Here is a 25,857-nt window from a genome sequence, read left to right on the forward strand (position 1 = left end):
CTAGGTTCAAGTCCCACTCCAAAACATGATGGCCAAGGAAAGTTCAATATCACCCTATAAATCCTTCCATCTCTCAACAATAGGAGTTCCTAAGAATTGGAGACATTCCCAGTCAGACATGTGATGAAAATAAATTGGAGCCACCTCCCATCTCTGCCCAGAGGTCTGGCGCCATAGCCTAATGTAAAAGTGTTTCAAAGTGAAAATATTTCTACAGCAACTTCGACTCCTTGGTCAATGGGTGGAGCAAGTGTAAGCTTGACTGTCTTAGCTGGATGGCTGATGTGGCTCAGATTGGTTCCAACAGCGTGAGGTGAAATATGGGTTGAGAGTGTGGCGCTTAGCAGGTCAGGCAGCATCTAGAGAGCAGGAGAATCAACATTTCAGGCATAAGCCCTTCAGGGATGAAGCATGGGATTAAATGCCATTCTGGCTTACTAACTCGCATCACCGCACGCATCAATATCTATTAGATTTCTAACCTACCTTGACTACTAGCCTTACAGTGCCTTGATTGCAAAAGTCTCTCTCTTATTTTCAAATTCATGACTTTGTCAATCTTGTAATTTCCTCCAGTGCTGAAATTTTCTAGGATCTTTGATGACTCTATGAATTGTTGACTCTATGACTTTACACAGAGCGTGCATCATATGTGGAATGAACTACAAGTATGACTGTATGACTGCAATGTTTAATTCTAATCTTGTGGGTATCCCTGCTTTACATTATTCCATATGACAGAGTGTAACATTGGATTCATAACAAGGTAGATTAATTAATTATACCAGTGCAGAGAAATTGGTTCAGTCTGATAGACAACATTTGAATGCTGAGCATGAAATATTCCAGGATGTTTGACTGTTAGAAGAGACAAGAAAGTGAAAAAGCTTATGCAACAAGTCAGATAATACAGGATAAGTAGAAATAGAGACAGAGAATCTGAATTCAAAATGTCAAATAAGAAACAACAGGAAAAAAGTAGTTTGAGTAGTTTACAAGTTCTTGATAGTATTGATCCAGTCATAATTGAAGGAATTGGGAGAGTATATGATGAAAATAATGCAGTAATCCTGGGGAACCTCAAATTTCATGCAAGCTGACCAAACCAAATTGACCAAGTTTCAATTTTTGTTTGGTGAGGTCCTGGGAGTACTTTGTAAAAGCACTATAATAAATACAAGTTGTTATTCTTGTTTTTGACATTGTGGTTCCTGTTATCCATTGTAGATTTTATTGACCATTGGGGAAAAATATATTCCTTGAAGATGCCATCAGGTTCCATCTTGGTGTAGTACAATTTAAAATTTATGAAGTTTCATAATCGAACTGGAGAAATCCCTGTGGTGAAAGCTCTAGATAGACTATTGTCAACAAAAGAAGCAGTCCTGTTTTCCACTACTTTACGTCCATCTGTTCTCTTCACTATAATCAATTGCCTGTTGTCATCCACTACTTTCCTATTGTTTTTTCTCCCACTTCACGCTTCCATAAAATTTAGCGGACAAATTTTAGACCAAGACACTGAACGTTGCGTATGAATTGCTGATGAAAGCTCTGTTTTCATTAAATTATTTGACAAAAGCAATATGTTGTATACTTTATCCCAAAAGCCTTTATTGCAAAGTAGCATCTGAACTCCAGTGGTACTAATAATGTTGAATCATAAAGTTTTGATTTTAACTTGTGTAAATATTGGCATGAAAACTCATCAAAAGGGCGACATGAAATCCCAACATTCATCATTTTCGCATTTGTTTCAATGTTGTCAGAAGAAATTTCAAAAGAATATGTCGTGCATTTGTTTTCTGATATTTTCACATTTCCACTCCAACACCGAAACTGATAGATTATATTCACAGCATCACACAGGTAGTTTTGAATACACAATATGGGTTTCTTGATAATGCAGATGCTAGGGCTGTTAGTAGAAACCTTACAGAAACCCGTAAAAACACAATGTCAGGGGTCATTTTAATTGCCAAAAATGTTTTTAAAAATCTCAAATCCTGTCAGAGGTGTGTCACAAGGTATAGGCAGTGCGATCTCTATCAGGGGCCAGTTCAATGAATAATAGTTTTTGAGGCTGTATGCCTCCATTTGGACAAGTTTTTAAGAAGATAATTTTAACCCACAGAGGCCTGAGATCCTAGTAGATATCTTTCAAAACCTCCTGTATCTATCAGGTAACAACACTGTGAACCAGGAGAAGTGTTCCTTCTGGTTCCGCAAGTTTCCCTGTTTAAATAACCAATGGAAATCCCGATTTCATCGCCCACTCTAACTCTCATGGCAACTTCAATCTCTTCATGGGGCTCCAAGAAAATGTGAGAAATCTCTTGGCTCTTCTCTTCCGACATGTTGTATGCACACTTTCCCAAAATGAAGACAACTTGCATGTAGTGTAGAAAAACTTTTGCAAAGTAATTCAGAGGCACAATAATCAGGAACCTGGAAATGTTAGTGACAGTGAGAGTGACTGTTTTGCATCTTTTATTACCCCCATGCAGTTCCCAGTATTCCTGGAAGTATCACTGTGACCAACTTCAACACTAATTCTATCTCACTAAACTGGGGCGCGCCTGCAGACATGGAAGACGGACATTATACTTTCAACGTCACCTACAGAGATGATTCCAATACTGAGTCAATAACAGCAAATACAAACTCCGCCACAATTTCAAATCTTACTTCTGGAACTAATTATAGCATTTCTGTGGCGACCATTGGACCTGGTGATTTGCAGAGTGGATTTGTGAAAACAACTCAATACACAAGTAAGTGTAATTACCAAAGCAGTTTTGTTCTGAGAAGTGAATTGGGCGGTACAGTCACTCAGAGGTTTGCAATGCTGCCTTAAAGCACCAGGAATCCAGGTTCCATTCCAACCCTGAGTGACTATGTGGAGTTGGCATTGATTTCCCAGTGTCTGCATTGGTTTCCTCCCAGTGCTCCAGGTTCCTCCCACAGTTCAAAGATGTACAGGTAATGTGGATTGGCCGTGCTAAATTGCCGATAGTGTCCAGGGATGTGCAGGATAGGTGGATCAGCCATGGCAAATGTAAGGTTATGGGGCTAAGGATATGGACTGGGGCTGGGTAGGATGCTCTTCAGAGTGGAATTGCAGATTTGTTTGGCCAAATGGATCCCTTTCCACACTGTAGGGATTCTGTGATTTCATTCTGAGTTGTTTCCCATTTCGTCCTAAATTCTTCCTAACTCCCAGGAATCGAATGTGTTATTTAAAAGTTCGCTGCCAAGATAAAGCTAGGTGGGTCTGTGAGGGGTAAGTAAAGAGGCTTCAAGGCAATTTAGACAAGTTGAGTGAGTGGGCAATTGCATGGCAGACACATTCATAGGTGGCACGGTGGCTTAGTGGTTAGCACTGCTGCTGCACAGCACCAGGGACCTAGGTTCAATTCCAGCCTTGGGCGACTGTCTCTGTGCAATTGTGCATTCATTCCATGTCTGCACGAGTTTCCTCCAGGTTCCTTCCACAGTCCTAGGATGTGTTGGATAGGTGGATTGGTCATGCTAAATTGCTCTTAGTGTGCAGGGATATCCCATGGGAATACAGGATTACAGGGATAGGATTGAGGGATAAGTCTAGGTCAGATGCTATTTGGAGGGTTGGTGTGGACCTAATGGGCTGAATGGCCTGCTTCCACACTGTAGGGATTTTACGATTCACTGTAATGTTGGAAAAATATGAAGTTGTTCACTTTGGCAGGAAAAACAGAATGGCTGAGAGATATTTAAATGGTAATACATTGAGAAAAGTTGATGTACAAAGGGGCCTTGTATACTGGTCATTGACCAAGCAGGCAGTTTGAAAGGCAAATAGTATGTGGCCTTATTGCAAGACAGTTAGAGCTCAGGAGGAAGGAAGGAAGTCTTATTACAGCTGTATGGGGCCTTGGCGAGTCTATACCTCTGGTATTGTGTGCAGTTTTAGACTCCTTACCAAAGAAAACCTATACATGCCAGTGACAGAGTGCAGCATAAGACTGATTCCTGGGCTGAGTTTTGTTGTATGAGGAGAGATTGGGAAGAATGAGAGGGAATCTCGTTGAAATGTGCAAGTTTCTGACGCAACTAAACAGGATGTGGACCTGATGTTCTGGACCCCCAGTATTTGCTCTGTTTATCAAGTCATTTATTGTCACACTCCTCTCTACTGCTTGTTCATGTTCCCTGCTGAGATGTGAAATCTTCCAAGACCTCTAATCTGGTTTCTATTATGCATGAAGTGTACACTGTACTGGTCAAAGGCACTAACTGATCAGGACTAATGATCCCTTTCATGTTTTTTGACCACCTGGTGATTAGTCTACCTTCCTAAAGTGACAGCTCCCATTCCTAGGACTTTCCCAGGTTTAACTTTTAACTTTCAGTAAAAGTAAGTTGTTACAACTTTAATGCATTCAATAATTTACATTGAATATATCTAATAATCTGGCTTTCCCCAGGAGCTCAGTTATTGTGTTGGTAATCTTGGATGCTCAATGCAACCTTAAGAAAAATGTCTGCAGTTTAAGTTCTTTGTAAGATGACTGCTTATTGAACATCCTATAAACTATCTAACCTATTACACTCAGCACAAAATCTGAACAACCACATTTCTCTTCAGAGTCTCCTAATCGTGTGATCTCTTAGACAACTACTGATGTTGCTTACTATTTATCTGTTGATTTGTCTGTATTTATAGATCTAGCTAATTCTTTACTATACATCATCAAGGGTCAAATTCCCTAATGATCTCACTGAAACACTTGTCCTCCATCCACACTGTGGCCTGCCTAAACAATCCCAACCCCAAACGCCTTGGTCTGAGAGCAGCATCCAATGTGTTTAGTCTCAGCTAGGTACACTGCTGGCAGTGGTCATCTCTCCCATTAGCACTTCTGGGACTGAAGACCTGCTAGCCCTCCAATTAGGCTGCTCTTGGAGGTGTCCCTTTGGAAACACCAATCACTTGGCAATTAATATCCTAATTGCCACAGAATTCAGATGGAGTACCTCGAAACAGCCAAGGTAGGGTGTAATAGCCAGGTGACAAGGTGTGAACTGCTCACCTCTTTTTAGCCCCATCAGCCAGTCGCAACAAATATTTTAAATTCTTCTAAGCATATAGCTATGTCACACTTCAAGTAAGATGTCGTAGCAGCCAAAATTAATGAACCGATTACTAGGATTTATTATGTGTAAGAGGATTTTTATTACTTATTAACCTCAAGGAAAGATAATCAAATGTAACATCAAACACGTACACAAACACAGCTATAAAGTTTAAAAAGGGGGAGAGTGTCTTGCACTGTAAGATGAAGAATATGCTATATATAAAATTCTTAGAGTCTTCAAGTTTGATTAATTGTACCTGAAACCATTGTCGTTTATATCCTAAATAGGATGTTTATAGAAACCTTCAGCTCATGATGAATGGGTATGCTGTGTTTCTGTTTCTGTCACCATTGGTGGCTTTTAAGGTGTTCAGAAGGAAATGAAGGGAGTGAGTAATGAGTCCATGTTCTTACACTTTTCTGAAATACTGCTCAGTTATGCATTCCCATATGTGGTATCATTGCTTCATTCAAACTGGATAATCTGCAGCCCACTTTAATCCTAGTATGTGAAACTTTCAGAAAGACAAAATCAAAAATAAGAGATGAAAGATTTTTTCACCTAATTGAATTTCCATGCCTTTTGATAAGATGTTAGTTTCAGCTCAGACTGTCTTTTGCTTTCATGAGCTTGCATCAACCTGGTTACGTGTCCACTTTGGCCATCTTTTTACCTTTCCTAAAACCATTTTAGGCAGATAATGTTTCTAGTATTAACGATGGCCATAGTTCATGACTTGGGATTGCACCATACAGTTAACCTGTTATTGGGCCCTGTACTGCACTGTCAAAGTTCAGCGCAAAGAAGGTGGGAAACCATACCTTTAATGAACAGCTGGCAGCATTCATTCACTGCTGACTTCAGTATCTGTGCAAATAGCGATTTTTGAGAATATTTGTAGCTCAGGCTGGTGATAAGTATGTAAGCTAGCTCGCTGAGCTGGAAGGTTTTTTCAGACGTTTGGTCACCATACTAGGTAACATCATCAGTGAGAGTCTCCGATGAAGCACTGCTGGTATGTCTGCCTTTGTGTTTATAGGTCTTGGTTTCTTAAGGTGGGTGATGCCATTTTGTGCGCCATTGCTTATGTTTGACGTTATCCCCAATAACTGGTTTACTTGAATAATTATTTTCTATAGCTTACTGATCAATTAACAAAATGAAAATGCATTTTTTTAACAGAGCCAAACCCAGTGAGGAATGTACAGATTGTCAGTGTTACCACAAGCTCCATAACTTTGAATTGGTCCCAACCACTAGAATATAGAAATGAGTATTCATATAAGGTTGAGACCAAGAGAATTGAAGCATCTTCCAGTGACAGTAGAAGTGAAATTGTAACAGATGAAAATGCTACTGTGGATAGCTTGATCCCTGGAACTAATTATTCGTTCACCATTATCACCCTGGTAGCTGATAACATATCAGCTGATCCTGTGATGGCATCGAGCTACACAAGTAAGTGCTACAGTGTTTTATGCCTCATAAAAGTACATTGGGTATAAAATCTTCCCTTTCATAATTTTTCATCCTGCCTCCTGGTAGGGTATCTCTCACTGGGTCCAAAGATCTGGACAGCCTCCCTGTACACTGTCCAAGTAACCATTTGTCATTTGTGTGTCTGGTCAGTGAGTGTGGGGGAATAATACATCTAAGTCCAACATGCTGTCAACTTGCAATCTATCCAACTGCATATTCCAGCTGGAGTAATCCAGTAACAAGCACGTAACCAGAATGGAATTTTCCTCGAAATAAGATTCAGTGGCCTTGTTGTTATCCCAGATAAACGCAGCACAAATCCTGAATCAAATATGAGGTTTCTTGGTGGTGGACAGCCATACCTTAAGATGTTTTTAGCCACTGTTTAGTTATCTTTGTACATGGCGATATCTTGTAAAATATTTTGTTTTATTTCTAATTTGGAAAAGTTTGTGCTCATCATGATGAGGAATATCAGTACAGGTAAAGTGAAGGTTTTACAGTTTTTCATTCAGTCTTGTTGTTGAGGATTTCTAGATCAGGAATGAAAACATGAGAAATAGGATGGGGAGTAGGCCACACATCTCCTCAAGCGTGCCCTGCCACTCTGTAAGATCATGGCTGAGCTGCCCCTGGCCTCAACTCCTCTTTCATTCTAGCTCCTTACAGCTTTCAACTCCCTGACATTTCAAAAATCCATCTATGTCCTCTTTAAATATTTCCAGTAACCTAGCTCTGTGGAATGGAGAATTCCAGACAACCACCACCTTATGAAAGAAGAATTCCTTTGCATCTCTGTTTTAAATGACTGTTCTCTTATTATGTTCCCTAGTTTGAGACTGCCCCACTTTGGAAACATCTTTTGAGCATCTACCCTGTAAAGCCCCCTCACTGTCTTATATCCTTCAACAAGAGCAAGCCTCATTATCCTAAACCTTAATGTATAAAACCTAATCTGTTTAATACTACTTGATAAATCAAGCCTTGCACCCTAGGGTTAAGCCCGATGATTCACTTAAACAGGCTCCGTAGCCAGTATTTCCTTTCTGAAACGGGGGGATTAAAAGCATATACACTGCCTTAGATGCAGCTTCACCAACATTCTCGACTGTTGTAACAAGACTTCCCTGCTTCTAAACTCTAACTCGCTAACAATAAAGGTTAAAATCAATTTGTCTCCTCAATTACTTTCTATACCTGCATCCTACCATTTTATGTTTAATGTACAAGAATACCTTCATCCCTCTCTGAAGTACTTTTTTGGAGTTTCTCTTCATTTCAATAATCGTCTATATGTTGATTCTTCCTACCAAAGTGCATTGCTTAATACTTCCCTAAGTTAAACTTTGCTGTGTTTTTGACCACTCTCTCAAGCTTATCTATATGACCTTGCAAATTCCTCAAGTACCCATCACAGTGTGCCCTATTACCTATATTTTGTATCAGATACATTACAGTCTGCCCTGTCCCCCAAGTAATTTAATGCAGATAGTAAATAGAACAAAGAACAGTACAGCACAGCATGGCCCTTGATGTTGTACCGACCTTTTATTCTACTCCAAGATCAAACCAACCTACATACCATCCATTTTGTTATCATCCATGTACCTATTCAAGAGTTACTTAAATGTCCCAAATATATCTGACATGTTGTCCTCACAAACAACGAGGTCCCTCTCAGTAATGAGTACTGAAGCAAAGTATTCTTTAAGAACTTTCCCTACCTCCTCCAAATCCAGGCATAAGTTCCTTCCCTTATCTCTGATCGGCCCTACCCTCACTCTGTCCATCCTCTTGTTTCTCACATCAGTGTAGAACGCCTTCGGGTTTTCCTTAATTCTACCCGCCAAGGCTTTTTCATGCCCTCTTCTAGCTCTCTGAAGTCCATTCTTCAGTTCCTTCCTGGCTACCTTGTAACCCACCAGAACCCTGTCTGATCCTTGCTCCCTCAACTTTAAGTAAGTTTCCTTCTTCCTCTTGACTAGATGTTTCACATATCTTGTCATCCAAGGTTCCTTCACCCTACCATCCCTTTCTTGACTCAGTGGGACAAACCTATCCAGCACTCGCAGCAAGTGCTCCCTAAACCACCTTCACATTTCTGTCATGCATTTTCCTCAGAATATCTGCTCCCAATGTATGCTCCATGGTTCCTGACTAATAGCATTGTAATTCCTCCTCCCCCAGTTAAATATGTTATCATACTGCCAGCTCCTATCCCTCTCCATGTCTGTGGTTAAGGTCAGGGAGTTGTGATCACTATCACTGAAGTGCTCAATCACCAAGAGATCTGACACCTGACCTGGTTTGTGGCAAGCACCAATGCCCCTCTTGTCGACCTACTGACATAGATTCAAGAATCCTTCCTTGGACTCACTGACAAAATCTGCTCCATCCAAGCTATTTGCACTAAGGAGGCTCCAATCAATATGAGGGAAGTTGAAGTCACCCATGGCAACAAGCCTGTTACTTCTGCACCTTTCCAAAATCTGCCTCACAATGTCGTCCTCTGTGTCTCTGTTGCTATTGGGTTGGTGGAGGTGGGGGGCTGGTGTGGATGTGGATGGCAGCTGCGCTCCCAATAAGATGACTGCTCCTTTGCTGTTTCTGACTTCCACCCATAATGACTCAATAGACAAACAATCCTCAATGACCTTCCTTTCTGCAGCCATGATATTATCGCTGATTAGCAATGCCACTCCCCCACCTCTTTTACCTCCATTCCTATTTGTTTTGAAGCATCTAAACCCCGGCACATCTAACAATCATTCCTGCCCCTGCCATATCCAATTCTCAGTAATGGGCACAACATTGTAGCTCCAAGTACTGATCCATGCTCTAAGTTCATCACCCTCCTTGCTGACATTTCTTGTGTTAAAATAGACTTACTTCAACCCAGCACATTGACTGCAACTTTGTCCTATCAACTGTTATTCTTCCTCACAGTCTCTCTGATCGCTATATCTGCCTGTTCACCAGCTTCCCCATCTTCTGATCCATAGCTCCGGTTCCCATCCCCCTACTAAAGTAGCTTAAAACCCTCCCGAAGAGCTCTAGCGAACCTCCCGCTCAGGGTATTGGTACCCCTCCAGTTCAGGTGCAACCCTTCCTCCTCATACAGGACCCACCTTCCCCAGAAGATATCCCAATGATCCACATATCTGAAGCCTTCCCTCCTATACCAGATTTGCAGCCATGTGTTCAGCTTCACTCGCTTTCTGTTCCTAGCCTAACTAGCACATAGCACCTGTACCATTCCTGAGATTACGACTCTGCTCATCCTGCCTTTCAGTTTCCAACCTAACTCCATTTATTCACTTTTCAGATTCTCATCCCTTTTTCTAGCTATGTCATTGGTACTGATGTGTGCCACAACTTCTAACTACTCCCCCTCCCCCTTAAGAATCCTCTAGACTTGACAGCCTGGGACATCCTGACCCTGGCACCCTGATCCATCCAGGAGCCTTGTTCATGACCACAGAATCTCCTGTCTTTTCCTCTAACCATTGAATCATCTATCGCTTTCGCTCTCCTGTTCTCCTTCCTACTCTTCTGAGCCACAGAGCCAGGCTCAGTCCCAGAGACCTGGCGGTTGTAGCTCTCCCCTGGTCAGTCCCAATCCCCAACAGAATCTAAAGCGGTATACATAAGTGAGTCCCTACGATTGATCCTTGAGGAAGTCTTGTCTTTCCAACCAGAAAGCTTGATTAATTTTTTTTATAGATTAGATTCCCTACAGTATACAAACAGGCCCTTCGGCCCAACAAGCCCGCACTGACTCTCTGAAGAAGCAACACACCCAGACCCATTCGCCTGACTAACACTACTGGCAATTTAACATGGCCAATTCACCTAACCTGCACATCTTTGGACTGTGGGAGGAAACCGGAGTACCCGGAGGAAACCCACGCAGACACTGGGAGAATGTGCAAACTCCACACAGACAGTTGCCCGAGGCGGGAATTGAACCCGGGTCCATGGCGCTGTGAGGCAGCAGTGCTAACCGCTGAGCCACTGCGCCACCCCTCTTAATCTTAATTCTGGCTTGTGTGTGTTAACAAATCTTCAATCCATGGTAATATTATCCTCGACACCAGGAGCTTGTGCGATAAAGTTTCCTGCTTTCAATCTTCTCCCTTTTTTATACAGAGATGTCATTATAGCCGAAATATACTCCATAAAGGCTAGTATCTTCTCACCAAATCACCCTTTATTTACACGTGGAGAATCCTTCACACTGATCCAGCTCACACATGGCCAGCTCTGAGTGAACAGGATGTCTGACACACTTGTTCTTAACTGTCAGCCAAGGTTCCTTGATTGTGGTTGTTAGTCGAGCCCAATCAGGGAACTCCTATTCTATGAAGTCTAACTGGTTGATGTTACAATCACTACTTAGGTTTTGCAATCCATTTGGAATCCAGTGAGTTTTGGAATATTTTACCCAATGCTTCCAATATTTCTGCAGCCATTTCCTTTCAAACTCGTGGATGCAGATCATCAGGTTCTGGCAACCGGTCTGTCTTTAGTTGCCATTAATTTGTCAAATACTTGTGTCCCTTATGATAAAAATTGTTACAAGATCATCCCTTCCATTATCACACTGCTAATCTGTTATTTTTAGGATGTTTATTGTGTCCTGCACAGTGAAAACTGATGCAAAATATTGGTCTCAATTATCTGCCATTTTCCTGTTCTCTGTAATCAATTTCCTAGTCTTCCAGTGGTCTTATTTTCATTGTAGTTACTCTCTTTTTATATACCCATAGAAGCATTGCTTTTTTAAAAAAATTCTCGCTAATTTACTTTCATAATCAGTTTTCTCCCTTTTTAATTAGCTTTTTAGTCATCTGCAACTGGTTCTTTTTAAAAAAACAAAATTCTCAAATCCAGGTAAGACTAATAAATTAAATTGCATTTACTTCAATGCAAGGGGCCTAACAGGGAAGGCAAATGAACTCAGGGCATGGTTAGGAACATCGGACTGGGATATCCTAGCAATTACAGAAACATGGCTCAGGGGTGGGCAGGACTGGCAGCTTAATGTTCCAGGATACAAATGCTACAGGAAGGATAGAAAAGGAGGCAAGAGAGGAGGGGGAGTGGCATTTTTGATAAAGGACAGCATTACAGCTATGCTGAGGGAAGATATTCCCCAAAATACATCCAGGGAAGGAACTAAGAAATTAGAAAAGAATGATCACCTTACTAGGATTGTATTATAGACTCCAATAGTCAGAGTGAAATTGAGAAACCGATTTGTAAGGAGATCTCCGTTATCTGTAAGAATAATTGGGTGGTTATGGTAGGGGATTTAAACTTTCCAAACATAGACTGGGACTGCCATAGTGTTAAGGGTTTAGATGGAGAGGAATTTGTTAAGTGTGCACAAGAAAATTTTCTGATTCAATATGTGGATGTACTGACTAGAGAAGATGCAAAACTTGACCTACTCTTGAGGAATAAGGCAGGATAGATGCCTGAGGTATCAGTGGGGGAGTACTTGGGGGCCAGCAACCATAATTCAAATAATTTTAAAATTGAGATGGAAAAAGATAGACCAAAAGTTGAAGTTCTAAATTGGAGAAAGGCCGATTTTGACGGTATAAGGCAAGAACTTTCAAAAGCTGATTGAGGGCAGATTTTCGCAGGTAAAGGGGCAGCTGGAAAATGGGAAGCCTTCAGAAATGAGATAACGAGAGTCCAGGGACTGTATATTCTTGTTAGGGTGAAAGGAAATGCTGGTAGGTATAGAGAATGCTGGAAGACAAAAGAAATTTGTCTGAGGAGAGCCAGGAGGGGGCACGAGAAAGGCTTGGCAGAACGGACTAGGGAGAACACAAAGGCATTTAACACTTATGTGAGGAATAAGAGAATGGTCAAAGAAAGAGTAGGGCCAATCAGGGATAGCATTGGGAATTTGTGTGTGGAGTCTGAGGAGGTAGGGGAGGCCCTAAAAGACTTTTTTGCTTCTGTCTTTATGAAAAAAACGAACTTTGTAGTGAATGAAGCCTTTGAAGAGCAGGTGTGCATGCTGGAATGGATAGAGGAAGCTGATGTGCTGAAAATTTTGTCAAACATTAAGATTGACAAGTCACCAGGCCCGGACCAGATTTGTCCTCGGCTGCTTTGGGAAGGGAGAAATGCAAATGCTTCGCCACTTGCAAAGATCTTTGCATCCTCGCTCTCCACTGGAGTCGTACCTGAGGACTGGAGATAGGCAAATGTAATTCCTCTCTTCAAGAAAGGAAATCGGGAAATCCCCAGCAATTACAGACCAGTAAGTCTCACGTCTGTTGTCTGCAAGGTGTTAGAAAGGATTCTGAGGGATAGGATTTATGACCATCTGGAAGAACATGGCTTGATTAAATGCAGTCAACACGGCTTTGTGAGGGGCAGGTCATGCCTCACAAACCTTATCGAGTTCTTTGAAGATGTGACTAGAAAGGTTGATGAGGGTCGAGCTGTGGATGTGGTGTATATGGACTTCAGCAAGGCATTTGATAAGGTTCCCCATGGTAGGCTTATTCAGAAGGTCAGGAGGAATGGGATTCAGGGGAACATAGCTGTCTGGATACGGAATTGGCTGGTCAACAGAAGACAGCAAGTGGTAGTAGAAGGAAAACATTCTGCCTGGAAGTCTGTGGTGAGTGGTGTTCCACAGGGCTCTGTCCTTGGGCCTCTATTGTTTGTAATTTTTATTAATCACTTGGATGAGGGGATTGAAGGATGGGTCAGCAAGTTTGCAGATGACACAAAGGTTGGAGGTATCATTGACAGTATAGAGGGCTGTTGTAGGCTGCAGCGGGACATTGACAGGATGCAGAGATGGGCTGAGAGGTGGCAGATGGAGTTCAACCTGGATAAATGCAAGGTGATGTATTTTGGAAGGTCGAATTTGAAAGCTGAGTACAGGATTAAGGATAGGATTCTTGGCAGTGTGGAGGAACAGGGGGATCTTAGTGTGCAGGTACATAGATCCCTTAAAATGACCACCCAAGTGGACAGGGTTGTTAAGAAAGCATATGGTGTTTTGGCTTTCATTATCAGGGGGATTGAGTTTAAGAGTCGTGAGATCTTGTTGCAGCTCTATAAAACTTTAGTTAGACCGCACTTGGAATACTGCGTCCAGTTCTGGTCACCCTATTATAGGAAAGATGTGGATGCTTTGGAGAGGGTTCAGAGGAGGTTTACCAGGATGCTGCCTGGACTGGAGGGCTTATCTTATGAGGAGAGGTTGACTGAGCTTGGACTTTTTTCATTGGAGAAAAGGAGGAGAAGAGGGGACCTAATTGAGGTATACAAGATAATGAGAGGCATAGATAGAGTCGATAGCCAGAGACTATTTCCCAGGGCAGAAATGACTAACACGAGGGGTCATAGTTTTAAGCTGGTTGGAGGAAAGTATAGAGGGGATGTTAGAGGTGGGTTCTTTACACAGAGAGTTGTGAGAGCATGGAATGTGTTGCCAGCAGCAGTTGTGGAGGCAGGGTCACTGGGGACATTTTAAGAGACTCCTGGACATGCATATGGTCACAGAAATTTGAGGGTGCAACAATGAGGATCAGTGGTCGGCACAACATCGTGGGCTGAAGGGCCTGTTCTGTGTTGTACTGTTCTATGTTCTAAATTGAGGGTTTGGTTAACATAAAGAAGGAAGTATATGTCAAATATAGACAAGATAGATCGTGTGATTTCCTTATAGAGTATAAAGGCAGAACGAGGATACTTAAGAGGGAAGTCAGGAGGGCAAAAGGGGGACATGAGATAGTTTGGCAAAAGAATTAAAGAGAATCCAAAGGAGTTTTAAAAATAGATTGAGGACAAAAGGGTAACTAGGGAAAGAATAGGGCCCCTCAAAGATCAGCCCAAGACAGCGTTTGTGTGAAGATGCGGGAGATACCAAGCGAGTATTTTGCATCAGTGCTTACTGTGGAAAAGGACATGTAAGGTATAGAATGAAGGGAAATAGATGGTGATATCTTGAAAAATGTCCATATTACAGAGGAGCAAGTATTGAATGTCTTGAAATGCAAGAAAGTGGATTAATTCCAGGATCTGATCAGGTGTACCATAGAGCTCTGGGAAGCTATGGAAGTGATTGTTGGGCCATCATGCTGAGGTATTTGTATCATTGATAGTTACAGGTGAGGTGCCGGAAGACTGGAGGTTGGCAAACGTGGTGCCACTGTTTAAGGTATATGGTAAGGACAAACCAGGGAACTATAGACCAGTGAGCCTGATGTCAGTGGTGGGCAAGTTGTTAGAGGGAATCCTGAGGGACAGGATGTAGATGTATTTAGAAAGGGAAGTACTGATGAGGCAGAAACAATATGGCTTTGTGTGTGAGAAATCATGGCTCACAAACTTGATTGAGTTTTTTGAAGAGTAACAAAGAGGATTGATGAGGGCAGAGCACTGTACATAATCTAAATGGCTTCAGTAAGGCTTTCGACAAGGTTCCCCAAGAGAGACTGGTTAGTAAGGTTAGATCTCATGGAATACAGGGAGAACTAGCCATTTGGTACAGAACTGGCTCGAAGGTAGAAGACAGAGCGTGGTGGTGGAGGGTTGTTTTGCAGACTGGAGGCCTGTGACCAGTGGAGTGCCACAAGGTTTGGTGTTGGGTCTGTTACTTTTTGTCATTTATAAAAGTGATTTGGATGTGAGCTAAAGAGGTATAGTTATTAAGTTTGCAGATGACACAAAATTGGAGGTGTAGTGGACAGCGAAGAAGGTTATCTCGGAGTACAATGGGATCTTGATCAGATGGGCCAGTGGGCTGAGGAGTGGCAGATGGAATTTAATTGAGATAAGTGCGAGGTGCTGCATTTTGGGAAAGGAAATCTAAGCAGGATATATACACTTAATGGTCATATCCTAGGGGGTGTTGCTGAACAAAGCAACCTTGGAGTGCAGGTTCATAGCTCCTTGAAAGTAGAGTCGCAGGTCAATACGATAGTGAAGAAGGCATTTGGTATGCTTTAGTTAATTGGTCAGAGTAGTGAGTTCAGGATTTGGGAAGTCATGTTGCGGTTAAACAGGACATTGGTTAGGCCACTTTTGGAATATTGTGTGCTGTTCAAGTCTCCTCCCTATCGGAAGGATGTTGTGAAACTTGAATGGGTTCAGAGAAGATTTACAAGAATGTTGCCAGGGTTAGAGGATTTGAGCTATAGGGAGAGGTTGAATAGACTAGGGCTGTTCTCCCTGGAGTGTTGGAGACTGAGGGGTGATCTTATAGAAATTTATAAAATGATGAGGGGCGTGAATAGGATAAGTAGACAAGGTCTTTTCCCTGTGTGGGGGAGACCAGAACTGGAGGGCATAGGTTTAGGGTGAGAGGGAAAAGATATAAAAGAGACCTAACAGGCAACTTTTTCATGCAGAGGGTGGTACGTGTATGAAGTGGGCTACTAGAGGAAATGGTGGAGGCTGGTACAATTGCAACATTTAAAAGGCATTTGGATGGGTATATGAATAGGAAGGGTTTAGAGGGATATGGGCTGGGTGCTAGCAGGTGGGTCTAGATAGGGTTGGGATATCTGGGCGGCATGGATAAATTGGACTGAAGGATCTGTTTCCATGCTGTATGTCTCAATGTATGTATGACTCAATGACGCTGGCCTGCTGCTAGTTCCGAGTCTTGGTCACCATGCTTAATAGCAATCAAGTCATATGCATCTATCTTGAATTTTGCCATCAACTCAACTATTTTGTTAGAAATGCTGTATACATTCAGATAAAGAGCTTTAAATTTTGATGTTTTCTTAAACATGTTTAGTCCCCCGGTTCTAATTTCTGTTACATTCTTCTGCATACGTGTTTTACTCCTTCTTGTCACACTTTGATTACCTTTCAGCACATCTGTAACCCTGGAGTTCTTCCCATTCATTTCTTTTCGACGTTTTAAACATCCCTTCAATTGAATTGTCCTATCCACTAATTAGTATAAAGCCCCAACTCCACCCCAGTTATGATTTGCTATGACACTGTACTCACTTAGTTCAAATGAAGCTCATCTCACAGCACAGCTCTCTTTCTACCCAGTACTGATCCCAGTGCCCCATGAATTGGAACACATTCCGCCCACGCTAATCTTTGAACTACACAATGCTGCTCTAGTCTTATTTATCCTCCGCTAATTTGCATGTAGCTCAGGTAGTAATCCAAAGATTATGACCTTTGTGGTTCTGCTGTTTAATTTAGCTTTGAGCTGCTTGGAATAGGTCTTTTCCCTAGTCCTGTGGGACTTCTGTGTACAGCACCCTTTCCTTCCCACTCCAAGTTGTTCTCCAGCCCAGAAAAGATGTCCTGAGCCTTGGCATCAGGTCGACAGCACAGCCTTCAGAATTCTTTGTCGTTGTTGCAGAGAACAATATCCACTGCCTGACCTGTGCAATTTGCTATTATACTTCTCTTTCCTCCTCCAATTTGGATGTACTCTGAACCAAGGTGCTTTGGTCAGTTTGTTCCTCCTCCCCTCAGAGTATGCCCTCGTTCACGGTGGGAGCAAGAACCTTGCACCTATTGGATAAGGCTCCTCCAAAGCTGAATTCTGAATCCCCATATCCACCTCACACATTGTCACACCTACTATTCCTGTTCCAAATTTGGAATAATTATTAAAAGAGGTCTGACTGCTTCCTGTTATGGACCAGACCAAACCCCCCTCAAGATGTATTAAGGTAGTCTGGACTCAAACATTTTTTATTTTAAAGGTAAGTGTAAGGTGTTGTGTTCCAGATGCAATTCGATTTGTCAAATTATTCAATTTCACGCAATACACACTTTATTTTTACACTACGGTTAATACAGACAAAATAAAATAAAAAGAATTGGCTTAACTATAACTCTAATCGAAATATAGAAAATAGAATAGTAGAGCACATACAGGCCATTCAGCCCTCGATGTTGTGCTGACCTTTTATGTGACTCCGTGATCAGACTAACCTTAATACCCTTTGTTGTATTGTCTTCCATGTGCATATCCAAGGATCACTTAAATGTCCCTAATGTATCTGACAAAATGCTTAAGAAAATAATAGATATATTAACTGCTACTAATTAACTGTTCCAACATCGTAACATCCCTATACACAGCCTTGGCAAAGGCAAATTCAGTAAAATACATTGACTCACATGCAATTTTAGCAGCAGGAAGGGAACCCTGGCTTTTAGCTGTAACAGAGAGAGGAATAAGAGCTTCCATACCTAGTTTCAATACCCAACAACTACAGAAACTAAAGCTGTAAAAGTCCTGGTTCTTTGGGAGCTTGACCCCACCCATTCTGGCTTCTTCTGTTGTTCCAATTTTTAAAAAGCTCCAAGGCCTCACAAGCTGTTTATTTTATTGGCTACGAGCAGACTGCTCGACACCTCTGTCTCATCCTTTCTTCATAAAATGAATAAAACCAGAATAACACAAATCCCTTCAAGCCATCATCTCGTCACACTCCTGAAATGGTGTCCTCTCGTGTGTCTCAGTGTCCACAGCTCAGACTCAGCTCATGAACTCTGAGCCAAAGTCACTCATGCAGCGAAAACTCACTGCAGGTGTGGTCACTGTGGATGGCTCCAGTTTCCACCAGCTCCACATATCATGGTAAGGTATGTTTTCAATGTTCAATGCAGAGGTTTCCCACCTCTGTATGCTGCAGTCATGAACTATAGCTGAATCTTCTCCCCCGCCCCCAGCTAAATTTACTCTCCTCTCCCTCTCCCACCTCCTGCCCAAGTATTGATTCATAAAATGGTTGATAAAGAAGTTCCTAGTGCATCACCCTAACACCCTGACTAAGTCTCAGCATCAAACATCTGTGCTAAAAAGTGTCAATTTTCTGTTGAGGGAATTTGAGTAAATTCCAAGGGCTTTTTTTCTCAAAAGGTAAATCAAGGTAGAAGGTAAGAGTAGCCTACTTTTCTTGGGGGGAAAAAAAAAGAGCTTTCCACCCAAGGACAGGAAATACAGGGTAAAATAACATGAACCAAAGTTAGGGAGGAACTCGGAAAGCATCCCCTTGAACGAGGGGGCGGCACGGTGGCTCAGCGGTTAGCACTGCAGCCTCACAGGGCCAGGGACCCGGGTTCAATCCCAGCCGTGAACGACTGTCTGTTCGGAGTTTGCACATATTCCCTGGGTGTGCGTGGGTTTCCTCCGGATGCTCCGGTTTCCTCCCACAGTCCAAAGATGTGCCGATCAAGTGGATTGGCCATGCTAAATTGCCCATAGTGTTAGGTGCATTAGTCAGTGGGAATTGGGTCTGGGTGTGTTACTCTTCAGAGGGTCAGTGTGGACCTGTTGGGCCAAAGGGCCATCCCCACAGTGTAGGGAATCTAATCTTTAAAAAAATCTGCAATGTTCTCCTTCAAAGGAAAGTGGGATGTTAGTGATAGATATACTCACCCAACAAAAAAGTTATGGAGCAAAAGCAAATAATCCAAGGAGAGTTGGAAATACGTATCAACCATGATGTATCTGACTGACACACAACCTTAAGGGATGTTTCTGATCCTATTCTACTGCTCTGGGATTGACTCCTCCTAACCAAAGTTTCAACACTTTTTCCTTGCATCTGAATAATCTTAGAAAATTCAAACTTCTTTCAACCTCGCAGGACCTGTCCGTATACCAACCGAAAACATCACAGTGAATAATAGCGGCACGATAAACACATTGATCATCTCCTGGGCTGCTCCTCCTGGTAACGTGGAGAACTTCTTTGTTTTTGTTCGAGACATAAAGGATTTGTCACTACAAGTCAGAAGCACAGATACCACATTGCCACTAACATTCAACAGTCTTCGTCCTGGACGAGAGTACAATGTCACTGTGATAACTAACAGTGGGCCTTTCAATGAAACCTCTGACTATGTGCAAGTTGCAACAGGTATGTGCAATGCAAGAAAATCCATTTCAATTAACTACATGCAAATGGAGTTTGGGAAGGCTTAAATTTATATTATTTTAAAAAATTAACAGTTTATTAAGAGTCCCCCACCATTGAATCTGATTCACTGCTGTAGGCATATCTATAACATCTAACTACTGCTGATTGTTTCTATGGCTCGGGTACAAAACAATTGGGATGTCAACCAAAAAGAGAGGCAAGCTTGCCTGCCCTAGAATTCACAGCCAAAGAAAATGTTTTGAAGTTTTAGTGTCGTGAGTGTGGTGCTGGAAAAGCACCGCAGGGCAGGCAGCCTCCGAGAAGCAGGAGAATCGACACTTTGAGCATAAGCCTAAAGAAGGGCTAGTGCCCAAAATGTTGACTCCTCCTCCTCCTCCTCCTCCTCCTCCTCCTCAGATGCTGTCTAACCTGCTGTGCTTTTCTAGCGCTACACTCTTGACTCTAATCTCCAGCATCTGCAGTCCTCACTTCCTCCATTTTGAAGTTTTAGTTTATTATAATTAGGGAAACAGTATAATTAGGGAATCAATATCATGGCATCACCAGCATTGACTAGTTGGCAGTGAAGCTTTTCAATACCTATTTTGATAATTTTACAGTTCTATTATCCTGAATTTGATGAACACTGCCCCAAACTGAAATTTGACAAATTAATCAATTGCAATGGTTGAATCATAAGGTGTTGATTACTTATTGAACAAGTTTTGTTTTGCATTATATTGGAGATAGTGGGTGATTTAAGATTGATAAACCTAATTTCACTTGAATTTAAATCAGAAGAAGTAGTGTATCTCCCCAGATCTAGAAAGGACTTTAACTTGTATACCAAAGGTGATGGTATTAGCCATGCAGGCCCTCAGTTGAAGGCTCAATTAATGTCTCTCATCTCCTAGCATTGCATTCCCTTCTCCTATAACCCACCATACTCATGTCCTATTACTATAAGACTACACTCTCCATTTATTACCAAATTTGGTGCTGGTTTGGTCCTCTAATACCAGTCCTAAGTATTGATCACATAGAGTGATTATTCAAATTAATAGAAGAACTTCTGTGTTGAGGAACATTAAGCTGAGAAGTATCTCAAATCCCTTTAGAAATCAGTATATATTGGTTCATTGGAATAATGCTTTTATACTTGTCCCCATTCAGTTCCCAGTGTTCCAGGGACTTTAAATGTGACCAACTTTGGTACGACTTTCATCTCATTAAACTGGGGATTACCTGAAGACATGGATAATGGAAGCTTTACCTTCAGTGTCACCTACAACAACGGTTCTGTCACTGATTCTATCAAGGAAAACACAACGTCCACTAACATTACAAACCTTACTTCGGGAACTAATTATACCATCTCTGTGGCCACAGTTGGACCTGGACAATTCAAAAGTGACTTTGTGACAACAAGTCACTTCACCAGTAAGTGTAACAAGGCATGTGATAATTGGTTGGGTTTTCAATTATCCATGGGGGCATGACGCGTATGGGCTTGCTTTGACAAAACATTGAGATGGTCTGGCAAACTACTGACTTTCCAGAATATATCAGAATTTTCAAAAGGAGGGGTTGGGGGTGGAGTCAAAAGGCCACATGCTTTTAATTCAAGGTTTACATAAAGATTTGTAGCTCAGGTACCGGTTGCCATGGTTGTGATTCCCTGATGTCAAACTTGTGGTCCTAGTCATCAGTGGCTCTTAGGGACAGCTGGTCATGGTGTTTAGTAAGTAGTTGTGTTCATTGATCTGACAGCCATGTTCAGACAACTCACCAGAACAAAAGATCCTATACCCATTATGTGCAACAGTAACATAATTTACAAGATTCCATGCAAAGACACTATATAGGACTAGCAGGCAGACATCCACATCCACATATACCTTTTAATTAATGGGCTGTTAGTGGCATGGACATGACATGATCTGTCAAAGCACAAGGGGAGTCTTATGATGTAGTGGTAGTGTCCTCAGCTCTGGGTCAGAAGAACCATGATAGAGTCTCACCGCGGGTTAAAATGACCATGGAGTGTGTACAAGCACCATTGGTATGATTATAATGTAACCATGAAGCTACTGATTATTTGAAGACCTAACTGGAAGAAAATCTTCCAGTCTTCTTTGATCATACCTGTAAGTGACCCCTTTAAACTAGCTTTATAGATCACTCACTCGTATCAAATTGCAAGGAGGCAACTGACCAGCAATAGCAACTAGGAATGAGCAATAAATGCCAACCATAACAGCAAAATCCACTTTTCAAATCTACTTCTACTAGCTCTGTCAGATTGGTTTTCTTGTTTTGTGGATTAAATTGGGAGGTGTCCATTGTAAGTGGATTTGTCCAAACCACAAATAATTGTTTCATGATTCTGGTGTAACTTTGTCATATTGGAAAAATAATACGTTTCAAGGAATGTTTGGTCTTGCTGTAGTTTCTAACAGATGGACTTGCTAATTTGTCATCATGATTCCTTTTTATTTATATAAATTGATTTTTGGTTGGCAGCGATCATTGATGGGGGCAGAAGTCCAGGACACTAACACATTGTGTTCAGACTGCTGGCACTGGGATAGATCTGTGATTTCCCCCCCAACAGCTTTACCTCTCGGTTATCTGAAGGTTGCAGTGAACAAAATGGAGGTTCTATTTTGTAGTAATCATTCTGTTTGAGAGAGCCATTTATTGGGATTCTGGTATCCCTGTAAAGCAACACAGAATGTTGAAAGATCATTAGATGCGAAATGGCTCCATTTTTGTTAAACGTATTTGTTTAAATTATTCCCTCAACAGAACCAAATCCTGTAAATGACCCACAAATAGTACAGATTGAGACAACCAGCATAATCCTGAGTTGGACAAGACCTGAGCAGTATAAAGTTGAGTATCGGTACAGGATACTGACAGATGGAAACCCACCACCCATGCTTGGTAATGGAAGTAAAACTGTAAGAAGTGAAAATGGTACCGTGATGGGACTGACACCTGGAACCAACTACACATTTTCCATTATCACTCTGGCAAAGGATGGCACTGAAGCAGACCCAGTTGTTCTAGCCAATTATACAGGTAAAAGCTCGGGAGTGTGGGAAATAAATTAGCTGCATGAAATGACTGATTTTTTTTTAAACCTGCGTTCATTCTCTGGTTACATCCATGGTAATGGTGTTGCTCTTAAGCCACATGCCAACAGGATCCCAGGGTCAATGCTGAATGTGGGATAAATTAGGTGGTTTCAGTCAGGACACTGAATGGAAGTGTCGCAATCACAATGCAGTGGGAAAGAGTAACCGGAAACCAATTTTGCTTTTAACTGCTTTGCAGTGGCCTCTGCTGGAAACTGTGTGAATAGCAGGTAAAGATAGATAGTCAATGTTATCTAAATGGGAACACTAATGGTAATCAGACCGTGGAGTTGCATTTAGAGCCACGTCCCTGTATGAATTACTGGCATTCAAACAAGGGCTGAATTTGGTCTTTACTGATGGTTTTAAGAGAAAGGGTGTGAGTTGGCCTCCACAACTATTCAATGTTGGTGTGTCCTCATGTGAAGCACTTAACTGCAGTGTAATGTCTGGAGAGAAATACAAAGTTCAGAAATAGTGAAGAGTTTGATCTACAGTCCAGGTAATATTTCTTGTCACATAATTGGCATTGCTGTGGAACTGGATCACTGCAGTTTTCGATCACGAGTCCTTGTCTTTGCACGTTGTCATAGACCTTTTGAGATCAGAAAGGGGTGCAATACATGGGAGCTGCAGATGATGATATCACAGAATGCTAAGAGTTTGAATCCTGTTAGACACTTAGGGAAATGATTCTCTTGCACATTACCAAGTGCCCAAAAGGGAAGAAGGATAACTGGTTGTGATAATTACTCGTTTCACTTTGTGTACTACAAATGTCAGTCAGCACTTTTAAATTGGAAGTCGGTTGTCATCTGGAGAGACCTGAAATGAAGAGAACAAATGGCTCCAATGTGCATTGAGCCACAGACATTAATGATTATTGTAAACATTTTTTGTGAAATATGATTATAATTGAAATTCTTTCCCTCAGAATGGTGAAAAAAATCATTTTGAATAAACTGAGCATGTTGGAAAACTGAAATTGCATATTAGACCGCACCTCATGTGTTCCACATATGGTAAATCTCAGTTATCACTGCTTGAGCTGTAATACAGTATCTTATTGTGCATGTGACCACCAGACATAACTGACCCTAATAAGGCAATCTCACAGAATGATAGACTATTAAGGAAAGTGGGGATACTAGTTCATTGGAGGGTACTGGAAGGTTATATTATTGAGATAGGCAAGAAGGAATTAGACTGTATTTAAACTTTGCTGCGAGGTCTAGTAGTAGTGACCCTACCTCTGGGCCAGAAGGCCTGGGTTCATGTCCCACCTGTGCAGACCTCTATCATAAATTGTCAAAGCAGGTTGATTAGCAGCCTACGGTGGGGGCGGCACGGTGGCACAGTGGTTAGCACTGCTGCCTCACAGCACCAGAGACCTGGGTTCAATTCCCGCCTCAGGCGACTGACTGTGTGGAGTTTGCACATTCTCCCCGTGTCTGCGTGGGTTTCCTCCGGGTGCTCCGGTTTCCTCCCACAGTCCAAAGATGTGCAGGTCAGGTGAATTGGCCATGCTAAATTGCCCGTAGTGTTAGGTAAGGGGTAGATGTAGGGGTATGGGTGGGTTGCGCTTCGGTGGGGCGGTGTGGACTTGTTGGGCCGAAGGGCCTGTTTCCACACTGTAAGTAATCTAATCTAATCTAAAAAAAACTAACCTTGGTCTTCCAGTCAGCAACGACGTTGGGCACACTCACTGCTTTTAAAGGTTTTCCTGACCTGATTCTACCTTCCATCTCTTCCAGGATCTTGTGGTTTTGGCTGATGGAGGAATACATATCTCTCACCTGAATCCAGCCAGCAAAGTTGGGGGAAGGGAAAGACCAGTCCCTTCTTTTAGGGCACAAGCTTCTGTTTTTAATAAGATTTTAAATGTTCCATTGTTTTACTGAGTGAGTGAGTCTTTGGGTCTGGACAGTGATTGGGGATGAGTGGGAAGTAATCTACTCAGGTGAGGCAAGGTGGGTTAGAATTGTTGAACCATAGAATCTCTACAGTGCAGAAAGAGTCTATTTGGCCCATCAAGTCTACACTAACCCTCTGAAGAGCATCCCACCCAAACCAGCCCCTGCGTTTCCCATGGCTAATCCACCCAACCTGCATATCCCTGGACACGTTGGGGCAATTTAACATGGTCAATCCACCTAACCTGCATATCTTTAGGGTTAGTGGGCTGGTCAGGAGTTAAATGTTTTGGCTTGGAGTAGTCGAGTAGAAGATAGTCAGGTTTAGTTGGATTGTTAGGGGAAGTGATAGAGAACATCAGTTGTGGAGTTAGTCAGCTGTTAGACTGTGTTTTTGTTTTAAAACCATCCAACATTTTTTAAAGTTGTCTTTATCTGACTCAAGCCCAGAACCCTGAGTTCAGGGTCAGAGATAGTCCCAGAGAGTCCAATGCAGCAGGGAACTTGTTCAGCTGCAGTTTAAACCAGACAAGTAATTCCCACCTATGTTGAGATGTCTGAACTCCACCAGGGTCTTGGTAGGCATATCCTGCGATATATCTGAGGTTTCAGCTGCTGGTGGCCAGTTGTAGACTTTGGAGCGATACATTTATAAAATCTCATTTTGTGAATAAATCTCAAATTGAGTAATAATTGACTTCTGGTCTTGTCCTACATGTGGCTATAAGCCATGCTAAGAAAGGACAAAAAAAAAGTGTTTTTGACAAAATTTTGGTTTAGTGATAATTCTCTTTTAAATTTTCTCTTCATAAACTGTGAGACCAAATTTGTCACAATACAGGATTAAAGCCTTGTCTGTAGTAGGCTCAGAAAGAAATAATTCACCCTTATTCCTCCAAATTATATACAGGTGGTTGTTAATTAAACTCTGAGAAGTCCTAAGAGCATGCTTCAGAAATATCAAAGAGCATTGTTTATTTGGTTCTGAGAGTATATTTGATCATTTCTGAGATACGGATGGTTGGATTAATATTGACTTCTATAGTGTTGAGAAATTTGTCAGATTAAAAATTAAAGTGACATAAAAAGGGTGACAAAGTACATGGTTACAATTCTGTTTTTAGTTTACAGCTCCAGTCGTTGTAAGGATTTCTGCTGTCAATATGGAACAATGCTATGTCAGTTTCATTTTTTTCTCTTTGTTAAATATATTTGGTTTAAGAGTATAAAATGTAAAATGAAGTATAAAGTTTAATACTCTTCTTACTAGAGAATAAAGAGCATACAATAAAGGTACAGGTGACTGTCTATGCCACA

The 25,857-nt window shown here is 41.7% G+C and overlaps 1 protein-coding gene across 1 annotated transcript in view; it reads left to right on the forward strand.

Annotated features, from left to right (window-relative positions):
- ptprja (protein tyrosine phosphatase receptor type Ja) overlaps positions 1-25,857 on the forward strand; it is a 213,651-nt gene that overhangs the window by 116,386 nt on the left and 71,408 nt on the right. Inside the window, exons 17-21 of the mRNA XM_072592047.1 lie at positions 2,508-2,774; positions 6,301-6,576; positions 19,215-19,487; positions 20,661-20,927; positions 22,296-22,571. Of these exons, the coding sequence (XP_072448148.1) occupies positions 2,508-2,774; positions 6,301-6,576; positions 19,215-19,487; positions 20,661-20,927; positions 22,296-22,571 (1,359 nt within the window). The remainder of the gene's footprint in view (positions 1-2,507; positions 2,775-6,300; positions 6,577-19,214; positions 19,488-20,660; positions 20,928-22,295; positions 22,572-25,857) is intronic.

The sequence above is a fragment of the Chiloscyllium punctatum genome, chromosome 22 (assembly GCF_047496795.1).
Source record: "Chiloscyllium punctatum isolate Juve2018m chromosome 22, sChiPun1.3, whole genome shotgun sequence".
NCBI lineage: Eukaryota > Metazoa > Chordata > Chondrichthyes > Orectolobiformes > Hemiscylliidae > Chiloscyllium > Chiloscyllium punctatum.